Genomic DNA, 21,907 nt, shown 5'->3' with positions numbered 1-21,907 from the left:
CACATGTGTGATTTCAACTACGTTACATTTATGAATATTGCCTCTTGTTCACGCAGTACGCAATGAACAGCGTTTTACAAATGGCGACTTTATAATTTGTTGTTTTTCCATTGTCCACACATATCTGGTTATAACATTTATTTGTATAGTACAGGTGTGTTCATGGAATGGTGTAGGTTGAATACATGGGTATACAGGTTATATACATACATATAAGAATAGACATTGTTGTAATTTAAGCTGTATGGATGGTTTCTGACATTCATTTTCCCATGTATCCAGTATTTGGCGTTCCCATAATGTGTAAATTTATTACTTATTATCATCGTGTCCATCTCCTATTTCCCTGTCTGTTTATCCTCAAGTGTTTTTATTGTTTTCTTTTGTGTATATATATTTTGCAAATGTATGTGCTGAGGTTTGTGGCAATACTAACAGCACATCATATGTTCATTTATTCACCCCCACGTTTATTAAATTCACTTGGTTGCAAGGTATTTAAGGAAGTAATGTGGTGGGGTGGAGTTATCAGTGAGCAAGAGTGCGCATGCGCTCGAAACGCGTCTGATTCCTGTGGGGTCCCTGCACTATGGTGTATCACATGTTTTTACCTGCAATGGAAAAATAAAAGGCTACGTTCTTCGCTATGTGCTGGATCATTGTTTTTCTTGAATACGTTGGCACACACCAGCCAGGTGTGGATCCGGAGCACTGAAGAGTGCCAACAACCGGTGAGCTGATTATTTTTCTTTCACTTGGATATACAGTTTATACCTTGTTTGTTCTCCAGGTGGGATTGGCAGTGCCGGCTCTGATCCTTTCTGCCATTTAGCATCATTTAATCGTGTTACTGCATCATTTTTGTGAAGATGCTGCAGTACTGTAATGAAACTCCAACATGTGTGAACACAGCCCTAATTTCCCTTCACTTCACAATCAGTAAAGTTGCAGCACCTTCTTCTGGCTGGTCAGAGATGGTGAATCACTCAGGGGATTGGGGGATCCAGCCAAGCCTCCTATGACATCACGCCCTGTCTGCATCATCAGCCTGTACTTTTAATAGAAAAGTTTTGGAGTACCCCTTTAAGGCAAGCTGGTGAAAATACTTAAAGGGGTACTCCAGCAGGGGGGGGTGCACTTTTTTTGCGGAGACCGGGGAGGAGGTGGCCGAGGGAAAAGACGTCCACTCACCTCCCCGGTTCCAGCGGCAGGTCCCACATCGCGCTGCTCCCTGGTGTCTAACATGACGTCTCAGGTCTACTCAGCCACTCAGTGAAGGAGGCGGGATCCGTTTCCTGAGACGTCACGTCAGACGCGTCAGACACCCGGAAGCGTCCGGGCAGCAGAGCGCCGTGATGCGGGACCTGCCGCTGGAATCGGGGAGGTGAGTGGACGTCTTTTCCCTCGGCCACCTTTCCCCGGTCCCAGCAAAAAAGTGCCACCACGCTGGAGTACCCCTTTAAAGGGGAACTCTGGCTGTCGCCACCGGGTTTGAATCAACTGGTGTCAAAGGTTTGTAGTTTACTTCTATTTAAAAATCTCAAGTGTTTCTGTACTTATCAGCTGCTGTATGTCCTGCAGGACGTAGCGCATTCTTTTCAGTCTGACACGGTGCTCTCTGCTGCCCCCTCTGCCTGTGGCATAGTGGTAGCAGATCCCCATAGACATATGGACAGAGGTGGCAACAGAGGATTAGAAACCACTTCCTGCAGAACAAACAGCAGCTGTTAAGTACTGAAGATTTATAAATATAAGTAAATTACTTTTCGACACCAGTGGTTTTGAACTGGTGCTCATGTAAGAATGGTGAGGGAGGGGTAGTGAGAACAATGGCAGGCATTTCCCAGGCCTGGATCCAGCTTTTCCAGCAACCCGGGTTGGTGCAGCATGGACTTCAAAAGCCAGAGGCTGATGAGCAGATTCCCTAAGGGTATGTTCACACTGAGTAAAGCCCCTATTACATGGGGCGAGTGAGAAGAGCAAAGGAGCATTGTCAGTGTGCTATGTGGTGTTAAAGGTAGAGAATACAGTGTGCTGTGTGGTGTTAAGGTAGAGAATACAGTGTGCTGTGTGGTGTTACAGGTAGAGAATACAGTGTGTTGTGTGGTGTTACAGGTAGAGAATACAGTGTGCTGTGTGGTGTTATAGGTAGAGAATACAGTGTGCTGTGTGGTGTTACAGGTAGAGAATACAGCGTGCTGTGTGGTGTTACAGGTAGAGAATACAGCGTGCTGTGTGGTGTTACAGGTAGAGAATACAGCGTGCTGTGTGGTGTTACAGGTAGAGAATACAGTGTGCTGTGTGGTGTTACAGGTAGAGAATACAGCGTGCTGTGTGGTGTTACAGGTAGAGAATCCAGTGCGCTGTGTGATGTTACAGGTAGAGAATACAGCGTGCTGTGTGGTGTTACAGGTAGAGAATACAGCATGCTGTGTGGTGTTACAGGTAGAGGAGACAGCGTGCTGTGTGGTGTTACAGGTAGAGAATACAGTGCTGTGTGGTGTTACAGGTAGAAAATACAGAGTGCTGTGTGGTGTTACAGATAGAGAATACAGTGTGCTGTGTGGTGTTACAGGTAGAGAATAGTGTGGTGTTACAGGTAGAGAATACAGCGTGCTGTGTGGTGTTACAGGTAGAGAATACAGCGTGCTGTGTGGTGTTACAGGTAGAGAATACAGCGTGCTGTGTGGTGTAAGGGGTAGAGAATACAGTGTGCTGTGTGGTGTTACAGGTAGAGAATACAGTGTGCTGTGTGATGTTACAGGTAGAGAATACAGTGTGCTGTGTGGTGTTACAGGTAGAGAATAGTGTGGTGTTACAGGTAGAGAATACAGCGTGCTGTGTGGTGTTACAGGTAGAGAATAGTGTGGTGTTACAGGTAGAGAATACAGCGTGCTGTGTGGTGTAAGGGGTAGAGAATACAGTGTGCTGTGTGGTGTTACAGGTAGAGAATACAGTGTGCTGTGTGGTGTTACAGGTAGAGAATACAGAGTGCTGTGTGGTGTTACAGGTAGAGAATACAGTGTGCTGTGTGGTGTTACAGGTAGAGAATATAGCGCGCTGTGTGGTGTTACAGGTAGAGAATACAGTGTGCTGTGTGGTGTTACAGGTAGAGAATACAGTGTGCTGTGCGGTGTTACAGGTAGAGAATACAGTGAACTGTGTGGTGTTACAGGTAGAGAATACAGCGTGCTGTGTGGTGTTACAGGTAGAGAATACAGTGTGCTGTGTGGTGTTACAGGTAGAGAATACAGTGTGCTGTGTGGTGTTACAGGTAGAGAATACAGTGTGCTGTGTGGTGTTACAGGTAGAGAATACAGCGTGCTGTGTGGTGTTACAGGTAGAGAATACAGCGTGCTGTGTGGTGTTACAGGTAGAGAATACAGCGTGCTGTGTGGTGTTACAGGTAGAGAATACAGGGTGCTGTGTGGTGTTACAGGTAGAGAATCCAGTGTGCTGTGTGGTGTTACAGGTAGAGAATACAGCGTGCTGTGTGGTGTTACAGGTAGAGAATACAGCGCTGTGTGGTGTTACAGGTAGAGGAGACAGCGTGCTGTGTGGTGTTACAGGTAGAGAATAGTGTGGTGTTACAGGTAGAGAATACAGCGTGCTGTGTGGTGTAAGGGGTAGAGAATACAGTGTGCTGTGTGGTGTTACAGGTAGAGAATACAGTGTGCTGTGTGGTGTTACAGGTAGAGAATACAGAGTGCTGTGTGGTGTTACAGGTAGAGAATACAGTGTGCTGTGTGGTGTTACAGGTAGAGAATATAGCGCGCTGTGTGGTGTTACAGGTAGAGAATACAGTGTGCTGTGTGGTGTTACAGGTAGAGAATACAGTGTGCTGTGCGGTGTTACAGGTAGAGAATACAGTGAACTGTGTGGTGTTACAGGTAGAGAATACAGCGTGCTGTGTGGTGTTACAGGTAGAGAATACAGCGTGCTGTGTGGTGTAAGGGGTAGAGAATACAGTGTGCCGTGTGGTGTTACAGGTAGAGAATACAGTGTGCTGTGTGGTGTTACAGGTAGAGAATACAGAGTGCTGTGTGGTGTTACAGGTAGAGAATACAGTGTGCTGTGTGGTGTTACAGGTAGAGAATATAGCGCGCTGTGTGGTGTTACAGGTAGAGAATACAGTGTGCTGTGTGGTGTTACAGGTAGAGAATACAGTGTGCTGTGTGGTGTTACAGGTAGAGAATATAGCGCGCTGTGTGGTGTTACAGGTAGAGAATACAGTGTGCTGTGTGGTGTTACAGGTAGAGAATACAGTGTGCTGTGCGGTGTTACAGGTAGAGAATACAGTGAACTGTGTGGTGTTACAGGTAGAGAATACAGCGTGCTGTGTGGTGTTACAGGTAGGGAATACAGCGTGCTGTGTGGTGTTACAGGTAGAGAATATAGTGTGCTGTGTGGTGTTACATGAAGAGAATACAACATGCTGTGTGGTCTATTCAGTAACACAATGAAACTGCAATATGTGAACACAGCCTAGATGTTCTGCAACAGATTGGGGCGGGGAATGGGCAGGGTGGAGGACTGAACAGCTGAGGGAAAGCATTGCATTCTGGGACTTGTAGTACTGTGTACAACTGATAAACCAGGAAGTGCAGAAACACAATACAGAACAAAAAGCCCCAAAGCAAATGGATTTTTGTTCGTTTCAGAACTGGGTCAGACAGGTAAGCAATGCTAAATGCTTTTGCAGCACTTTTTTTTTTTCACCCCTCTACATGGATGTTTCCTTTAACTAATATCGTTATACTTGTAGAGCACGCCAAGCTGAATATTTTTGCAAATACCATAATTTAGCAAACTTGTCTCGTTCTACTGATATGCTGACCATTCCCTCCCATTGTGGACAGCTCGTTGTCTAGGTTACAGACCACCCGCTCTGCTGTAAAAGCAGTGGTCTGGCTGGCTTATATATAGCTATAATCTATTTATATATTACACAGTTTTTATATATATATATATATATATATATATATATATATATATATATATATATATATATATATATATTACTGAAGGTGTAGATACCGTGTATAATATATAAAAAGATTATGGCTATATACAAGCCAGCCAGCCCACTGCTTTTACAGCAGAGCGGGTGGTCTGTAACCTAGACAACGAGCTGTCCACAATGGGAGGCAGAGAGCATCATATCAGGAGGAAACAAGTTTGCTAAAAAAGTGTATATGCAAAAAAATTACCTTGAGGAGCCCTAGAAGTACAACTATAATAGCCGAGATGAGAATATCCCTCCAAGCAAAGCTGAATCCGCGTCCGGCAGACATTATGCAGATTTTCCGCCTCCACAACAGAGGGTAAAATACGTCGCAGAAAGCCGATCGTTTCCCTGTAACATGCCCTCCTGGCGGGTTTGGGCTGTGAGGGGCCGCCGTGCCCCCATTACCGCCGCCGGACACAGGATGGAAGCGCTTGGCGGGCGAGGTGCAGAGGGCGGAGATCTCGCGAGGGTTGGAGCGGAGGACGCGGAAGCGGCTTGTGGGGGAGGAGGGGTGTAGGGTGCGCCCGGACAGAGTGGTCGCTCCGGGTGAGGAGCAGGGAAGGCTGGGCGCTCAGGGACAGAGTGACCGGTGCATGGACCGGGAGGGGAGCGGCGCAGGAGGGTGAGTACCGCCGGTCACTGTCACTCCTCCGCACGTGTATTCCCGAGCCCGGGAGGCGATCCCCGTAGGATAGCGCTCCTCTTAAAGGGGACGTGCAGCTGAAATGTGCAGTGTCAGCCGAGTGCTGTGTGTGCACTGGGGGTGTCCTCCGAGCATTGTGCACTTACCTGTAGAGACCAGCAGGTGGGGGCTGGGAGCAGGAATCCCCGTGTACTCCATATGCAGCAGCAGATCCAGAAGATCAGCTTTCCAGTCTCATTGACCAAACAAGCTCAGAGGCTTCCCAGCTAGAAGCCCAGCATGCATGGGGACCAGAAGATACAGAGAGGGAAGTTTATAGGGTTATTCCAGGAGTATAACCTACAGGATCAGCAGGGCCGTCTTAATAGCATTATGGGCCCCTGGGCAGAGGTGCGAATCCCCCCCCCCCCAGCAGCCACCATCAAAACCCCCTTATCTGGTAAGGTATATTGCCTATTATAGTGATTGTCATATATGTTGCACACATACAGTATATCACTATTATAGGCAATATACCTTACCACCTATTTATCTACCATATAGATACAGGTATAAGGGTGGAGCAGTAGGTAGGTGGTTATATAGCCTATAATAGTGATATATGTGTACAACCATATATATATATAATATATATATATATAATATATATATATATATATATATATATATATATATATATATATATATGTCTCCCTGTATACTGTATAATACAGGGAGTCTGTGTATACTGTATTATAGAGTATACAGGGAAACAACACGGCTTATATATATATAGAGAAGGACAAAACAACATGTCTCATATATACAGAGGGGCAACAACATGACTATTATATATGAGAACCATGTTGTCTCCCTGTATGTATACTGTAAAATACAATATACAGGGAAACAACATGGTTCATATATATAGAGAAGGGCAAAACAACATGTCTCATATATACAGAGGGGCAACAACATGACTATTATATCATATATGAACCATGTTGTTTCCCTGTATATTGTATTATACAGTATACAGTGAGACAACATGGTTCTCATATATAATAGTCATGTTGTTGCCCCTCTGTATATATGAGACATGTTGTTTTGCCCTTCTCTATATATAAGCAGTGTTGTTTCCCTGTATACTGTATAGTACAGTATACACAGACTCCCTGTATTATACAGTATACAGGGAGACAACAATGGAGCGATATATACACACTCAGGAGGAAGATAAGTATATAATACACTGCTGTATACACTGAATGGAGATATATACACACTCAGGAGGAGGATAAGTATATAATACACTGCTATATACTTACACAGAATGGAGAGATAAATACACACTCATACAGGAGGAGGATAATAAGTATATACACTGCTGTATACCTACACAGAATGGAGAGATATATACACTCATACAGGAGGATAATAAGTATATAATACACTTCTGTATACACTGAATGGAGATATAGATACACTCAGGAGGAGGATAAGTATATAATACACTGCTGTATACCTACACAGAATGGAGAGATATATATACACTCATACAGGAGGATAATAAGTATATAATACACTGCTGTATACCTACACAGAATGGAGAGATATATATACACACTCAGGAGGAGGATAAGTATATAATACACTGCTGTATACCTACACAGAATGGAGATATATATACACTCAGAGGAGTTACACCCCCGATCCCTCCCCCTCCCTGTTTACCAGTTCACCCACGGCCCTGTCTGCGTCCCTGCAGAGAGCACTTCCTCCCATGATTAACACCTTCCCATCCAGCTAGCCTCCCCCCCTCCTATCAGCACATACTCACTCAGGCTTTGTGCTTCAGGCCTCCAGCTTCTCCTTCCTCTCAGGGCTCTGCTGGTGACGTCACTCTCCTGCTCCGCGCGGGAATGCAGGGGGTGAGAGAGACCTCTAGTGACCGGAAGCAGAATGCAGCTTCCGGCCACAAGAGCGAGCTGTGCACAGCCCCTATCTACCAGCGCTGATCAGGAGCACTCCCAGTTAAAGGGCCAGGGAATATGTCACAGGGCAGGGGCCCCCTAGGACGCAAGGGCCCCCGGGCAGCCGCCTACCATGCCCAATGGGTAAGACGGCCCTGAGGATCAGTGATTGGTGGGGTCACTGTCTGATCACAAGTGTGGGGCCCCCCATGTGAAGCTTCTGTGCTACCCCCTTAATATGGGAGCTGAGCGGTGCGCTCCCTTATCTCCCTGGGTCCTATAGTGTTGAATGGCACAGCAGCGTTCAGGCTCAATCACTTCTCCTGCCTGACTATCCAGACCATATGTGAAGTGTTAATATTTAGACCTTAAAGGATTGTTCTGATGCCAAAAAGAAGGTCATACTTACCCTGATCCCCTGCAGCTCCTGGTCCAGGGACTTCCAGACTCCTACTGCTCACTGCTTAGGAGGGCAGGACCTGTCCTGTCAGCCAATCACTGGCTGAGATGAGACACCCCGGCAGCCAGTCACCTGCCCCGTCAACCAATCACTGGCAGAGATGAGACACCCCTGCAGCCAGTCACCTGCCCCATCGGCCAATCACTGGCTGACATGAGACACCCCTGCAGCCAGTCACCTGCCCCGTCAACCAATCACTGGCAGAGATGAGACACCCTGGCAGCCAGTCACCTGCCCCATCAGCCAATCACTGGCTGAGATGAGACACCCCGGCAGCCAGTCACCTGCCCCGGCAGCCAATCACTGGCAGAGATGAGACACCCCTGCAGCCAGTCACCTGCCCCGTCAGCCAATCACTGGCAGAGATGAGACACCCCTGCAGCCAGTCACCTGCCCCGTCAGCCAATCACTGGCTGAGATGAGACACCCCTGCAGTTTGTGCCAGAATACACTTTTAACATTCATGGCCTATGATTAGGGTGGTACACCACAAGTACCTGTTGGTCAGGGTCTAACACATGGGACCGGTCACCATGGTGTGTAACACACTTATGTAGCGGTGTCTGATAAATGAGGGGCTTTAGATATAGACCAGAAATGTTAAATATTTGTTGAGTATCTCCCCCTAAGAAGTCGTGTGTTCTCCAAATAAAGCAGAGCAGCTGCAGGGGATATATGTCGTCCTGTCATCTCAGCTTCTGCTCCATAGAAAGAAGAGGCCCCGAGGTATAGAAAATAAAGCTTGCGCCTCTCGTACAGGCATTGGCTTGTCTATTGGTATATATATATATATATATATATATATATATATATATATATGCAACGATGTGGGAACTGCCTGTATGCCATCGGCGCCTTCCTGCAATCTTACAGCTTTTACAAGTTATCAAACCAGTGATGGCTTCCAGACTCGCCTTTGGGTGTGTGTGTGTTGTGCCAATGAGGGAGCATAGGAGTGTACTGTCTACAGCTTCATTGGTACAATGTGCATGCTGCTAAAGCTGCCAGATATGAGTCCAGGGCCCTGATCCAGTATAGAGCAGTATAGACAAGTCTAACCCACTGATAGCTCCCTAGTGGGCATGGGGCGCTGAGGATGAAGGTATGTCTTTTACCTTCATCATCAGCATTGTTCCTGTGCTGTTTATTCTGAAATACTCTGCCTGGTAAGTTGTTAGGAGCACTGGAGTCTGGGCTACCGCCCCCTGAGCACTGTTTCGGCCCACCTTACGATTATCAATGAGAGGGGGTGGGCCAGATTGGTCCTGGGCTGTGGTGCCCAGTGCTCCTAACAGAGAGCTAACAGCATAGGAATGACACATGTTATGTGTGATAGGTGGTACACGTGTGATGACGTCAGGTGTTGTGTGATAGGTGGTACACGTGTGATGACGTCATAGGTGTTATGTGTGATAGGTGGTACACGTGTGATGACGTCATAGGTGTTATGTGTGATAGGTGGTACACGTGTGGTGACGTCATAGGTGTTGTGTGATAGGAGGTACACGTGTGATGACGTCATAGGTGTTGTGTGATAGGTGGTACACGTGTGATGACGTCATAGGTGTTATGTGTGATAGGTGGTACACGTGTGATGACGTCATAGGTGTTATGTGTGATAGGTGATACACGTGTGATGACGTCATAGGTGTTATGTGTGATAGGTGGTACACGTGTGATGACGTTGATTACTGGGTTGCAGTTTCATCCACTTTTGCCTTTTGCAGTGTAATCCTATTCATTGACCGATGCAGCATAATATGGCAATCACCAAAATGGCTGTAGAGTCCTAGAGTGAATGTTAATGGATATGTAAGTGACAGGAGTGAATGTACAGGGAGGTTGTTATATGAGATCCTGTAATGTGATCCCTGTAGTTACCAACCAGTGTGGACACCAGTCTTGTGTCAGCTCATCTTTCTGCCACACAGAAATGATTTATTGTTCTGTTTTGTCTGTAGAAGATGGAGATGTCAGTAAGTAACGCTGTGCTGGGCAGTATGGCAGCAGTCGTGTATTTTCTACATACTTTAATCATAAAGCTGACGGCTGGCGGCAGCACATTTATATGGTCTCTGTCCTTGTAACCATCTATAATATAAGTCTAAATTGCTTCATTAACAAAAAATAACTTTTTACTCCAGAAAAAGCCCCAATATCTTGCCTGCGTGTCACTTCCTACTGTCGCGTTTCTCCCAAAATAGGATAGGGGTTTTTTTTCTCTGAAAAAAAATGGCTAGGGCTTATTTTCTGGGTAAGTTCTATTTCTGGAGAAACACAGTATGCCCCTACACTGTAGCCTCACACTATGTGGTAGTTAGCCACCATACTGTTTTTAGGTTCCTATACTGTAAATTACAAATTGACAGTATATAATTCTCTGACACCAGTTGATTTGAAATAAAAAAAACTTAGTCCAAGTACCCTTTTAAATTTGGCAAGTGTTTTCTTTGGGCTGGGCCTGACGTGGCAGATTTGAGGGCACGGAACCCATGCTGCAAATCTATAGAAATATAATGTCATGCAGAAAAGTGGCAGATTTCCCCTTTACTATTACTTTTACTATTTACTTTTATTACACATTCATTATATCCTGAACCTATTGTGTGAATTATCTGGTCCAGTTATAGAATGTTTTCATCTACACAGTAGGTATAGATTTCTCAGTAAGTATAGACGTCTCTGGTCTTTAGAACTGACTTTCAAATTTATCGTTTTCGGACACACATCTTCCTGTGTAAACAGGGTTATGTCTGGCCGATAACAATAAAAGGAAACCCCGACAGCACACATATGCATATATAATATCCGTGCTGTCAGTTTTCAGATCACAAGCAGCAGTGTATACTTACCATCCACATCGCTTGTGATCTACATCTGGGTCTCAATCCTCCAGCCACTGCTGTATCTTCAGGCCCCACCTCCTCCAGAATGATTGACAGACAGAGTAGGCGGAGCCTGAAGATACAGCCGGATGCTGAAAGACTGGAGGCCTGGATAGCAGATCACTGGCAGCGTGGAAGGTAAGTATAAACTGCTATATAGACAGATATGTAAAAATACATATTTGTGCTGTCAGTTTCCCGGGCTGCACGAACGATACAAGGATTGTTTATGCAGTCCGGCCACCTAATTTGTTGTGCTGCTTAAAGACATTGCAAATGAGCGCTGATCCCGCTGATCAAAAAAAAAAGCACCCTAAAAGCAAAAAAAAAAGTAAAAGCACCCTAGCTGGCTTATGGTGTGTGGTTTACCCTCTCATCTGGATGCTCTCAGAAATATTACATATTAATATACAGTACATGTTAGTATTGGGGTAGGATACTGAGCATAAGCTGTGAATGAGAGGTTTAGTTTCCTGTTTTTTTGCTATTGGAATCACATTTTGGGATGTCTTTTATGTAAAATTGGAGCTGTTCTTAGATAGGAAATGTTGCAAGGGTGTGCCCCTCTGCAGTGACATCAGTACAATACAATGATGGATAGCACATTGTGCAGGGCTGCTATAAAGCTCTACTTATCCACACTAACTGGGTGTATGTGCGGTGGCTGTGTCAGTAAGCGCTTCTGTCTCCACACTGGAGCCGGGCCGTCCTCTGAAGGGATTGTCTGTTCTTCATTGATTCTTTTTCCTAGAATGCATTTTATAGTAACTTGTTGTACACGGTTCCTTATTTCCCATTTCCTTCACATTGATACTTGGATACTTTCCGTCATAATGCCGTATTTAGATCAGAATTCTGTGAGAATTAAAGGGGTACTCCCGCGAAAATCTTGTTTTAGAAAGTTATATAGATTTGTAATTTACTTCTATTTAAAAAAAATCTACAGCCTTCCAGTACTTATCAGCTTCTATATGTCCTGCAGGAAGGGGTGTATTCTTTTCAGTCTGACACAGTGCTCTCTGCTGTCACCTCTGTCCATGTCAGGAACTGTCCAGAGCAGGAGAGGTTTTCTATGGAAATTTGCTGCTGCTCTGGACAGTTCCTGACATAGACAGAGGTGGCAGCAGAGAGCACTGTGTCAGACTGGAGAGAATCCACCACTTCCTGCAGGACATACAGCAGCTGATAACTATGGGTAGACTTACATTTTTAAATAGAAGTAAATTACAAATCTATATAACTTTCTCAAACCAGTTAATTTGAAAGAAAAAGATTTCCACTGGATAATGCCTTTCCTTTATATATAAAATAAGGTGCACCATATTAACCCTTAGAGGACTGGGCCAATTTCAATTTTTGCGTTTTAGTTTTTTCCTCCTTGTGCTTAAAAGGCCATAGCACTTGCATTTTTTCACCTAGAAACCCACATGAGTCTTTATTTTTTGCGCCACTAATTGTACTTTGCAATGACAGGATGAATTTGTTCATAAAGTACACTGCAAAAGCAGAAAAAAAATTCAATGTGTGGCGAAATTGAAAAAAAAAAACACGTTTTTTTTTTATTTGGAGGGTTTTTGTTTTTACGCTGTTCGCCCTGAGGTAAATCTGACTTGTTATATATGTTCCTCTAGTCGTTACGATTACAACGATATGTAACATGTATAACTTTTATATTATCTGATGGCCTGTAAAAAATTCAAACCATTGTTAACAAATATATGTTCCTTAAAATTGTTCCATTCCCAGGCTTATAGCGCTTTTATCCTTTGGTCTATGGGGCTGTGTCAGGTGTCATTTTTTGCGCCAGGATGTGATGCGCATATGCGACTTTTTTATCGCTTTTTATCACAATTTTTTCTGGATTTGATGCGTCCAAAAATGCGCAATTTTGCACTTTGGTATTTTTTGCCGCTTACGTCATTTACCGTGCGAGATCAGAGTGTGATAAATTAATATTTTTGGCGATACCAAACATGTTTATTTACTTTTATTTATATGGGAAAAGGGGGGTGATTCAAACTTTTATTAGGGGAGGGGGCTTTTTATTAATAAAACCTTTTTTTTTTTTTTTTTTTACACTTATACTAGAAGCCCCCCTGGGGTTTGGGTTATTCCCCCTGGGGGACTTCTAGTATAAGTACACTGATCTGTCATTGAGAACTATGCAGTATAGTTATACAGCATAGATCAATGAGATCGGAACTCGATTGCTTTCGGCTGCTGCAGCTGAAAACAACCGAGTGCCGAGCCGGGATCAGCGCCATTACGGCACAGATACCGGACACAGGGGCCGCCCCTCCGTGACAGGCATAATGGGAATTGTAGGAATCTCCCTTTTACGTGACTTGAGGAGTTCATGTTTGTGTCAAACGGAAAAGGAAGCCTGCAGGCACAATCATCATTTCTGTGGTTTCATTTTACTGGTTGTTACATTTTCTCCATGGCGACAATCTTGTTTTTTTAAACAGACGGACGGACACATAATGGGAACCAACTTGGCACTGGTTGTATTTTTCTGTGCTATGAAGTCACTAAGCGAGTACATCCTCTGCTAGGCAGATTTCTTTTGGTCTCTGTTGTAGGAAAAACTGCAAACGAGTCGGGAAATAAGCGACTGTGCTGACAAAAAATGTTGCGCGGAATTCATTGTTTTTTGAACTGGAGCAAAATCTTTTGAGAAAAATAAGGGTTGGACCAAAGTGCCAACTTTTTTTTTTTTTTTGTGACCTATTGACACCCCCTGATTGTGTTGCAAGGGGGGGGGGGGCTGATCGGACCCCTGACAGTTCCCTCACCACATGCTGTAATCAATATTGATTATGGCAGGTATAGGCCGAAAGTCTGCTCCTGATAGTTGTAGAGATATCTCAGCTATAGCATACCGCATACAGCACAGGGTGGGCTCCTAACCCCACTGTATATGCAGTGACTACTGAGCTGCTGTAAAAAGACGTGTCGGCGGTCGTTAAGAGGTTAATGTGTATTGCACTTATTTCCTTGTAGTCCTCTTTTCCACTTTCCGCCACCATCTTGACTTTCGAATTTCATCTTGCTTTCTCTCCTTCTGGGCTATCAATCCCTTAAACGGGTACGCCGGTGATTTCTTTCTTTATTTTTTTTTCTCAAAAAGTTATATAGATTAAAATTGACTTGTATTTAAAAATCTTAAGTCTTCCAGTACTTACCAGCCGCTGTGTGTCCTGCAGGAAGTGGTGTATTCTTTCCAGTCTGACAGTGTTCTCTGCCGTCACTCCTGTCCATGTCGAAACTGTTCAAAGCAGTAGCAAATCCCCATAGAAAACCTTTCCTGCTACTGGACATATCCTGTCTTGGACAGAGGTGGCAGCAGAGAGCACTGTGTCAGACTGGAAAGAAAACACCACTTCCCGCAGGGCAAACAGCAGCTGATAAGTACTGGAAGACTTGAGATATTTTAAAAAGAAGTAAAACACAGATCTGTATAACTTTCTGACACCAGTTGATTTGAAAGAAAAAAAAATTGCCGGAGTACCCCTTTAATATATCAGCGCAAAACCATATGGGCAAATAAAGCCTGTGCCGTATCTGCCTGCTGAGAGGACACGGTTATAATACGCACCTCTCTCTGTATTCCCCTGAATAAGTAAAGATGTAGGCAGAGAGGGAGGCTGAACTGCCATTGCCTTCATTATAACTGTGTGCCAGGAGCTGCTGCGATAGGAGCGTGGTGTGGAGCAGTCCATGCACAGTCATCGTACAAGAGGTTCTAGTGGCTGAGATGGTGTGTCCATTGAGAGTACAAAAGGACAGGTAACTTCTAATGATCATCAGTATGCCAAACCAAAACTAATCTTTCATCTGGTCATCGGTCACCGTAAAGAGGGCTTAGGAACCAAGAAAAGTTTTAACTTTTATTTTTATTTTGCACCATTATCAGTACAATACAATATTTTAAAAATGCTTTTAAAGGTGTCCACAAACCTTAATCAACTTTTTAAATTAATTTATTTTGTCTTTTATTTATTTGATCTGTAACTCACTGCAATACATTTTTCCCTCCAGGGAGACACTCTACAGAAATGACGGAATACAAACTGGTTGTGGTGGGAGCTGGAGGTGTTGGAAAAAGTGCCTTAACCATACAGCTTATACAGAACCATTTTGTGGATGAATATGATCCTACCATTGAGGTACAGCCAACAATCAATTACTTACACTGAGATATATATAAATATATATGGTATTGAAAAGAAATATAATGGGGGCACTCACCGTTTAAAATGCAAAAAATCTTTATTAAATCTTCATTAAAATATCCATGCAGAGTGCAGCAGGAGATCGGGACACCAGGCTCTGATGACTGTTTACAGGACAGCTGTTTCGCACGTAGGAACGTGCTTCTACGGATGCCTGTAGCCATTCCATCTTCCCCTACATCTCGCCTCTCTGCTTGCTTACAAGCTAATTGTCTATAACAGGGTTACTCAACAACTTTTAGTGGAGGTCCACTTACCGGGGTCTATTGTCAGGCGAAGGTCCGAGCTGAACATCAGTAGTAAACGTGTTTTGTTAACGTTTCACAAACATTGCTGAACGATTTACACACAGAAATGATGCTTATTAGTGGGAAAACTGGAATTTTTTTTTCTCTATTTCCAGCCCCTATATAGCACCCCTGTGCGCTCCCCCAGTAGTATATAGCCCTCCTGTGTGCTCCCCCAGTATTATATAGCCCCTCTGTGCGTTCCCCCAGTTGTATATAGCCCAATCTTTGCGCTCCCCCATTAGTATATAGCACCCCTGTGTGCTCCCCCAGTAGTATAGAGACCCCCTGTGTGCTCCCCCTGTTTGTGTAGAGACCCCCTGTGCGCTCCCCAGTAGTATATAGCCCTCTTAGCTCCCCCTTCCATATAGCAATGTAAAAAAACAAACACTTATACTCACCAGGGTCCGTGTCTCCTCTTCTCTTCACTCTTGTGGCCGCACTGCAGCAGTCACAAGAGGCCGCTCTCCCCTTGTCCTGGCGCCGGCGCAGTGACGTCACTCGAGCACCGACACCAGAGATCAGAGGTGACCGCTGCGGCCACAAGAGTAACTGACAGGGAGGGAGCCAATAGCTGCCAGTGCTGTTGCACGCGGTAACTATGGGCGCTGGTTATGAGCGCTCATAGTTACTGTGCAAAAGGGAGCAGCGCTGCAGCCGGGGTCCGGACAACTGGCCGCTGCGGTCCACCAGTTGAGGACCCCTGGTCTATAAGATCTTTCTCTTCAAATGTAAAACCTTTTGATTTTCTGTTTTCCCCGTAGGATTCTTATCGGAAGCAGGTGGTGATTGATGGAGAAACCTGCTTGCTGGATATCCTAGACACTGCAGGTCAAGAAGAGTATAGTGCAATGCGTGACCAGTATATGCGCACCGGGGAAGGCTTCCTTTGCGTGTTTGCAATCAACAATAGCAAATCATTTGCAGATATCAATTCCTATAGGTAATGCCCAATGGTGAAATTTAAAGAAGTCCAGCGAAAATTTTTATTAAAGTATTGTATTGCCCCTCAAAAGGTATTCAAATTACCAATATACAAGGAACTGCTTATAAAGTGCTTTTTTCCCTGCACCTACTACTGCATCAAGGCTTCACTTCCCGGATAACATGGTGATGTCACTTCCTGGATAACATGGTGATGTCACGCCCCGACTCCCAGAGCTGTGCGGACTGTGGCTGCTGGAGAGGATGATGGCAGAGGGATGCTCAGTGTCCCTCCAGTGTCCTGTGTCCCTCAGTGTCCCTCTGCCATCGTCCCCTCCAGCAGCCACAGCCCGCGCAGCTCTGGGAGTCAGGTCGTGACATCACCATGTTATCCAGGAAGTGACATCACCATGTTATCCAGGAAGTGAGGCCTTGATGCAGTAGTAAGTGCAGGGAATAAAGCACTTTATAAGCATTCCCCGTAATAAGTGTATATTGGTGATTTGTATAACTTTTGCGAGGCAATACAATACTTAAATAACATTTTTTGCTGGACTTCTCCTTTAAGCTTGCTGCAGTATTTGAATGATGGTTGCTTATCAAAAAAGCAAGCAGTATAGTTACTCTTATGATATATCTGTAGTGTATTTTTTTTTTTTTTACCAGGCTTGTTGTGGAGGGGCGGGGGGAGCCAAGCAAGAGACCTCCATCTGTTTTTAACACCTAGTTTGCAGAAAAAGTAATTGAACCCTTTGAAATTAATTGTATGTTTCATATAGTAAGCATCCACAATGCAGGGAGAAAATACAAAAAAAACCCTGAACCCTTGAATTTAATTTTATGTTTTTGCAAAAAAAAATATTTTAATTTTTTTAAGTTTACCTCAGGGTGCATTAAAAAAGTGACATGTTAGCCCTGCGGAAACGACCTGCTAAGCCAGACACTGGCCACAGCTGTGACCTACCTAATCCAGTGATTGAATGAGCAGGTGGCTGCCGCAGGGACAGCTCTACAATGTTTCTTGTAGCTGCAAATAATAGGTAAAAATTTGCATGAGACAGCCCCTTTATTACCTAATAAGTATCTCTGAACCACATGGCTTCCCTGTGGCATTTAAAACCAACATAAACAAAATGGCTGTGGAGGAATGTTGACCTTTTTTCTTTGTAGAATTGCTTTTAGTCTAAGGGTCCTTTTATTTGTAAAAATTTGACAGCCAACGTGGCTCATTTGAACTGCCTTTACATGGCATGAGAAATCAAGAGGCCCGTGCTGCACGAATGATCATTGTATTGTTTGTGCAGCCCAGGAAACTGACAGCACAGATATTTATGTATCCATGCTCGCAGCTTAAAGATCACAAGCAGCAATGCATACTTGCCATCAGTGCTGCCTGTGATCCGGCTTTCAGGTCTTCCGGCCGCCAGGTGTATCTTCAGGCCTCGCCCCATGGGCGGAAGATGGGAGACGTGGATGGCGCATCACAAGTATTGTGAATGTAAGTATACATTGCTGCTTGTCATCTGGAAACTGACAGCACTGATTCATATCTATAAATATATATATACATATGCACATCTGTGTTGTCAGTTTCTCTTTTATCACTATCGGCCACACACAATCCTGTTTACACAGGAAGATGTGTGCGCAATAATGATAAATTTTAAAGCCCACTCTAAAGACTCAATAAGTTGAGGATCGAGCGGTTTACCCATCTTCAGCTGATCGGTGTCACTTTTACACAGGCCGATTATGATACGGGAGCGTTTCTAGCAATGCGCCTGGCAGATAATCGGCCTGTGTAAGGGTGCGTTTACACAGACAGATTTATCTGACAGATTCTTGAAGCCAAAGCCAGGAATGGATTTGAAAAGAGGAGAAATCATAGTCTTTCCTTTATGACCTGTTCCCTGTTTATAGTCATTTCTTGGCTTTGGCTTCAAAGATCTGTTAGATAAATCTCTCTGTGTAAATGCACCATAAAAGGGGACTGTACAACTGAGCGATAACCTTGCATGTAAGGTATACAAGCTTAAAGGGGTACTCCAGCGTGGGGGCACTTTTGCGCTGGGACCGGGGATGAGGTGGACTCACCTCCCCGGTTCCAGCGGTGGGTCCCGCATGGCGGTGCTCCGGTGCCCGGCCGCTTCCGGATGTCTGACGCGGGCCCGAGACGTGACGTCTCAGGTCTGCTCAGCCAGTCAGTGAAGGAGGCGGGAACCGGGGAGGTCGTCCCCGGTCTGAGCGCAAAAGTGCCCCCACGCTGGAGTACCCCTTTAAAAGGGGTTATCCAGGATCAGAAAAAAAAGAGCTGCTTTTTTCCATAAACAGCATCACTCTTGTCCTTTTTGTGTGGTACTGCAGCTCAGCTCCATTGGATGAAATGTAATGCCAAACACAACCTTGAGACAGGTGTGGTGCCGAAAGAAAGCAGCTATGCCTTTCTAATATTAGATAACCCCTTTAATTGGGCCCAATTTGTTGTTTACAAAACATTTATTTTTACTTAAAGCGACTCTGTGCCCACAATCTTTTCCCTCCAAACCACTTGTACATTCGGATAGCTGCTTTTACTCCAAGATCTGTCCTGGGGTCCGTTTGGCAGGTGATGCAGTTATTGTCCTAAAAAACTACTTTTAAACTTGCAGCCTTGTGTCAAACAGCCGTGGCCTAGAGCAGTGATCTTCAACCAGTGTGCCGCGACACATGGTCGGGTGTGCCGCGGGGAAAGTTCCCCAAACTATGGTGCCCCTGTGAAACAGGAGAAAACAATGGGGGAGAGAAACCTGGGGATGGGGGAGAGAAGCAGGGGGGAGAAGTATGGTGGGGAGAAGTATGGTGGAGAGAAGCACAGGAGAGAAGCACGGGGGAGAAGAAAACAGGCCCAGGTTTCACACCGAGTGAGTATAAATACATTTAGAATCTATAATATTAACTATATGTATAATATGTACTGTTTTAGTGTCATTTTGTGCCATTTTGGTTGGTGGTGTGCCCCCGTATTTTTTAAGTATAAAAAGTGTGCCGCGGCTCAAAAAAGGTTGAAAATCACTGGCCTAGAGTATATGTGCACCACCCCTCCGTCTCTCCTCCCCACCCTCCTCATCATTAGGAAGGCTTTTTCCTATTCCTCAGCAGTGAACACTGCACAGGTGCATTAACAATCCAGCCCATGTGCCGTGCTGACACAGCTGATGAATAGGAGAAAATCTGCCTGGAGCATTCCTAATGATGAGGAGGGTGGGGAGGAGGGATGGACAGAGAGGTTGTGCCAGCCTAATGCACACACAGTCTAGGCCAAGGCCGTTTGACACAGGGCAAGTTTAAAAGTTGCGTTTTAGGACAATAACTGCATCACCTGTCAAACAGACCCCAGGACAGATCTTGGATTTAAAGCAGCTATCCGAAGGTACAAGCGTTTTGGGGGGGAGAGATTATGGGTACAGAGTCGCTTTAAGGTGTCACTAACGTTTCAGAAAATATAGACCTTGATCAATCAAAACTTTTGACATGTCTCTAAGTGTTCAGACCCGTACCAATCAGGAGATAGAGCAGGGAGAAGACCACACTAAGCGTGGTCCTCTCCCGGCTCTATGTCACGTGATCAGCCGGGATTATAATGGAGCCCCACTGATCACACTGACACAGAGCGGGGAGAGGACGCTCTGCAGTGTGGTCCTCTCCCCGCTCGTTCTCCTGATCGCTATGGATCTGAACACTCAGACCCTGACAGATCAAAACTTTTAATATGTCAAATGAAACGACATTGACACTTTAAGACTTTTATATATACATCTATATATATGCTGCACCTTCAGTCTGTATTCTCCCGTTCTATCTTTTGTAGAGAGCAGATAAAAAGAGTAAAAGACTCAGACGATGTCCCTATGGTGCTTGTTGGTAACAAATGTGATCTGCCCACAAGGACTGTAGACACCAAACAAGCCCAGGAACTCGCCAGGAGTTACGGGATCCCATTTGTTGAGACTTCAGCAAAAACTAGACAGGTATGAGTGTAACCCTATAGGGGGAGATTTATCAAACTGCTGTAAAGTAGAATTGTCTCAGTTGCCCCTAGCAACCAATCAGATTCCACCTTTCATTCCTCACAGATTCTTCAAAAAAATGAAAAGTGGAATCTGATTGGTTGCTAGGGGCAACTGAAACCATTCTACTTTACACCATGTTTGATGAATCTCCCCCTATGTGTCCTTCATGTCCAGTGTTGAAATGTTCCTCGTCCCTGAAACAATTTCTGCCGTATAGTTATTATGGAGTGTTAATGATCAGCTGTTTCCATGCAACCTTTCTTTTTAGGGTGTCGAAGATGCATTTTATACTCTGGTTCGTGAAATCCACCAGTACAGGATGAAAAAACTAGACAGCAATGAAGACAATAGCCAGGGCTGCATCAGAATGCATTGTTCCCTGATGTAATCCGGTAAGCGATGAGGTCACACATAACAAACAATGATTCTGTACAACGATTCTGTGTTTTTGATTGATTGTTTGTTTGGTTGTTATATTCCTTAGTCTTTCTGGCCAAATCGCTGGAGGTCTTCATCTCAGCAACTCACACACCACCTGCACAAGACTGTTGTAACAGAATCTCCACTCGTCCGATCCTTTACCTCGTTCATGGATGGTCTCATCACTGTGTGTGCACTCTCTACACAGCTGCTGCCGTGTGGGCCAACATGGAAACTGCACCTGTTGTGAAGCTCTAACCCCAAAGGAAATCACCTTGATGTCTGTACTTCAAGTGGTTATACAAAGAGTATGACGTGAAGATGTTTGCGTTGCAATTTTTTTTTTTTTTTTTTAACGCTGCACTCCATCTCGAGGATTTATGTTGTGTAGTGACCACCTGCTGTGACCTGTGAATAACTTTGGGTCTATACCACTATAATTCAGTATAGCATGTCTGACTAACAGGGGGATGCATCTTTTTTTTTTTTTCTCCGAACTGACAATGATGCCCTATGCACTGTTTTCGGCCATTTGTTTTTGGGACTTTAATAACCATTTAAAAAAAAAAAAAATTGCTGCCTTCAGAATACAACCCCCCCATAAGAAGAATGACGTAATGGCCTTTGCATCACTCAATGGTCCAGGTCATATGACTTTCTGACCTGTTTTTGCTTAAGTTCTCCTGAAATGCACATTATGGTTATAGGACCAAATGGATCATGGTTGTGCAAAGTGTTGTAGGTGAGGACTATGGGTTTTGTAGTTGTCCACCACCACCACCACCACCACCACCTGCCTTACACTGAAGTGTCATTAATATTAGTAGCACATTACAGAATCTTAGGGCCTTCACAATACTGGGTTATGGTAAACTAAGCCTTTTGTTTGAATCAGTATTTTACAATAATGAAATTTAAAGTGTATTGTCTTTGTGTATTTGTACATACATTATCAGGTTCTTTCCTGTGAAACAACATATAAAACATTAAATTCAGATATCAGTTTATGGAATGTCAAGTAACATGGAGTGATACTGTATGGGG

General features: G+C 44.4%; 1 protein-coding gene across 1 annotated transcript; it reads left to right on the top strand.

Moving 5' to 3' along the window:
* The first annotated feature begins 5,545 nt into the window (after window positions 1-5,545).
* On the top strand, window positions 5,546-21,650 carry NRAS (NRAS proto-oncogene, GTPase). Its single transcript, XM_069946367.1, has 6 exons — window positions 5,546-5,630; window positions 14,990-15,117; window positions 16,235-16,413; window positions 20,242-20,401; window positions 20,712-20,835; window positions 20,928-21,650. The coding sequence occupies exons 2-5, from the start codon at window positions 15,007-15,009 to the stop codon at window positions 20,829-20,831; spliced, it is 570 nt and encodes a 189-aa protein (XP_069802468.1). The 5' UTR covers window positions 5,546-5,630; window positions 14,990-15,006; the 3' UTR covers window positions 20,832-20,835; window positions 20,928-21,650.
* The last annotated feature ends 257 nt before the right edge of the window (window positions 21,651-21,907 follow it).

Source organism: Dendropsophus ebraccatus, chromosome 11, assembly GCF_027789765.1.
Source record: "Dendropsophus ebraccatus isolate aDenEbr1 chromosome 11, aDenEbr1.pat, whole genome shotgun sequence".
In the NCBI taxonomy this organism is placed as follows: Eukaryota; Metazoa; Chordata; class Amphibia; order Anura; family Hylidae; genus Dendropsophus; species Dendropsophus ebraccatus.
This window is presented reverse-complemented; position numbering and strand designations above follow the sequence as displayed.

Bases quoted from the DNA above. Each gene is read 5' to 3' on its own strand.
- NRAS (XM_069946367.1), top strand. From the start codon at position 15,007: ATGACGGAATACAAACTGGTTGTGGTGGGAGCTGGAGGTGTTGGAAAA. The intron at 16,414-20,241 runs GTAATGCCCAAT...TATCTTTTGTAG, and splicing joins GCAGATATCAATTCCTATAG to AGAGCAGATAAAAAGAGTAA. The intron at 20,402-20,711 runs GTATGAGTGTAA...CTTTCTTTTTAG, and splicing joins CTTCAGCAAAAACTAGACAG to GGTGTCGAAGATGCATTTTA.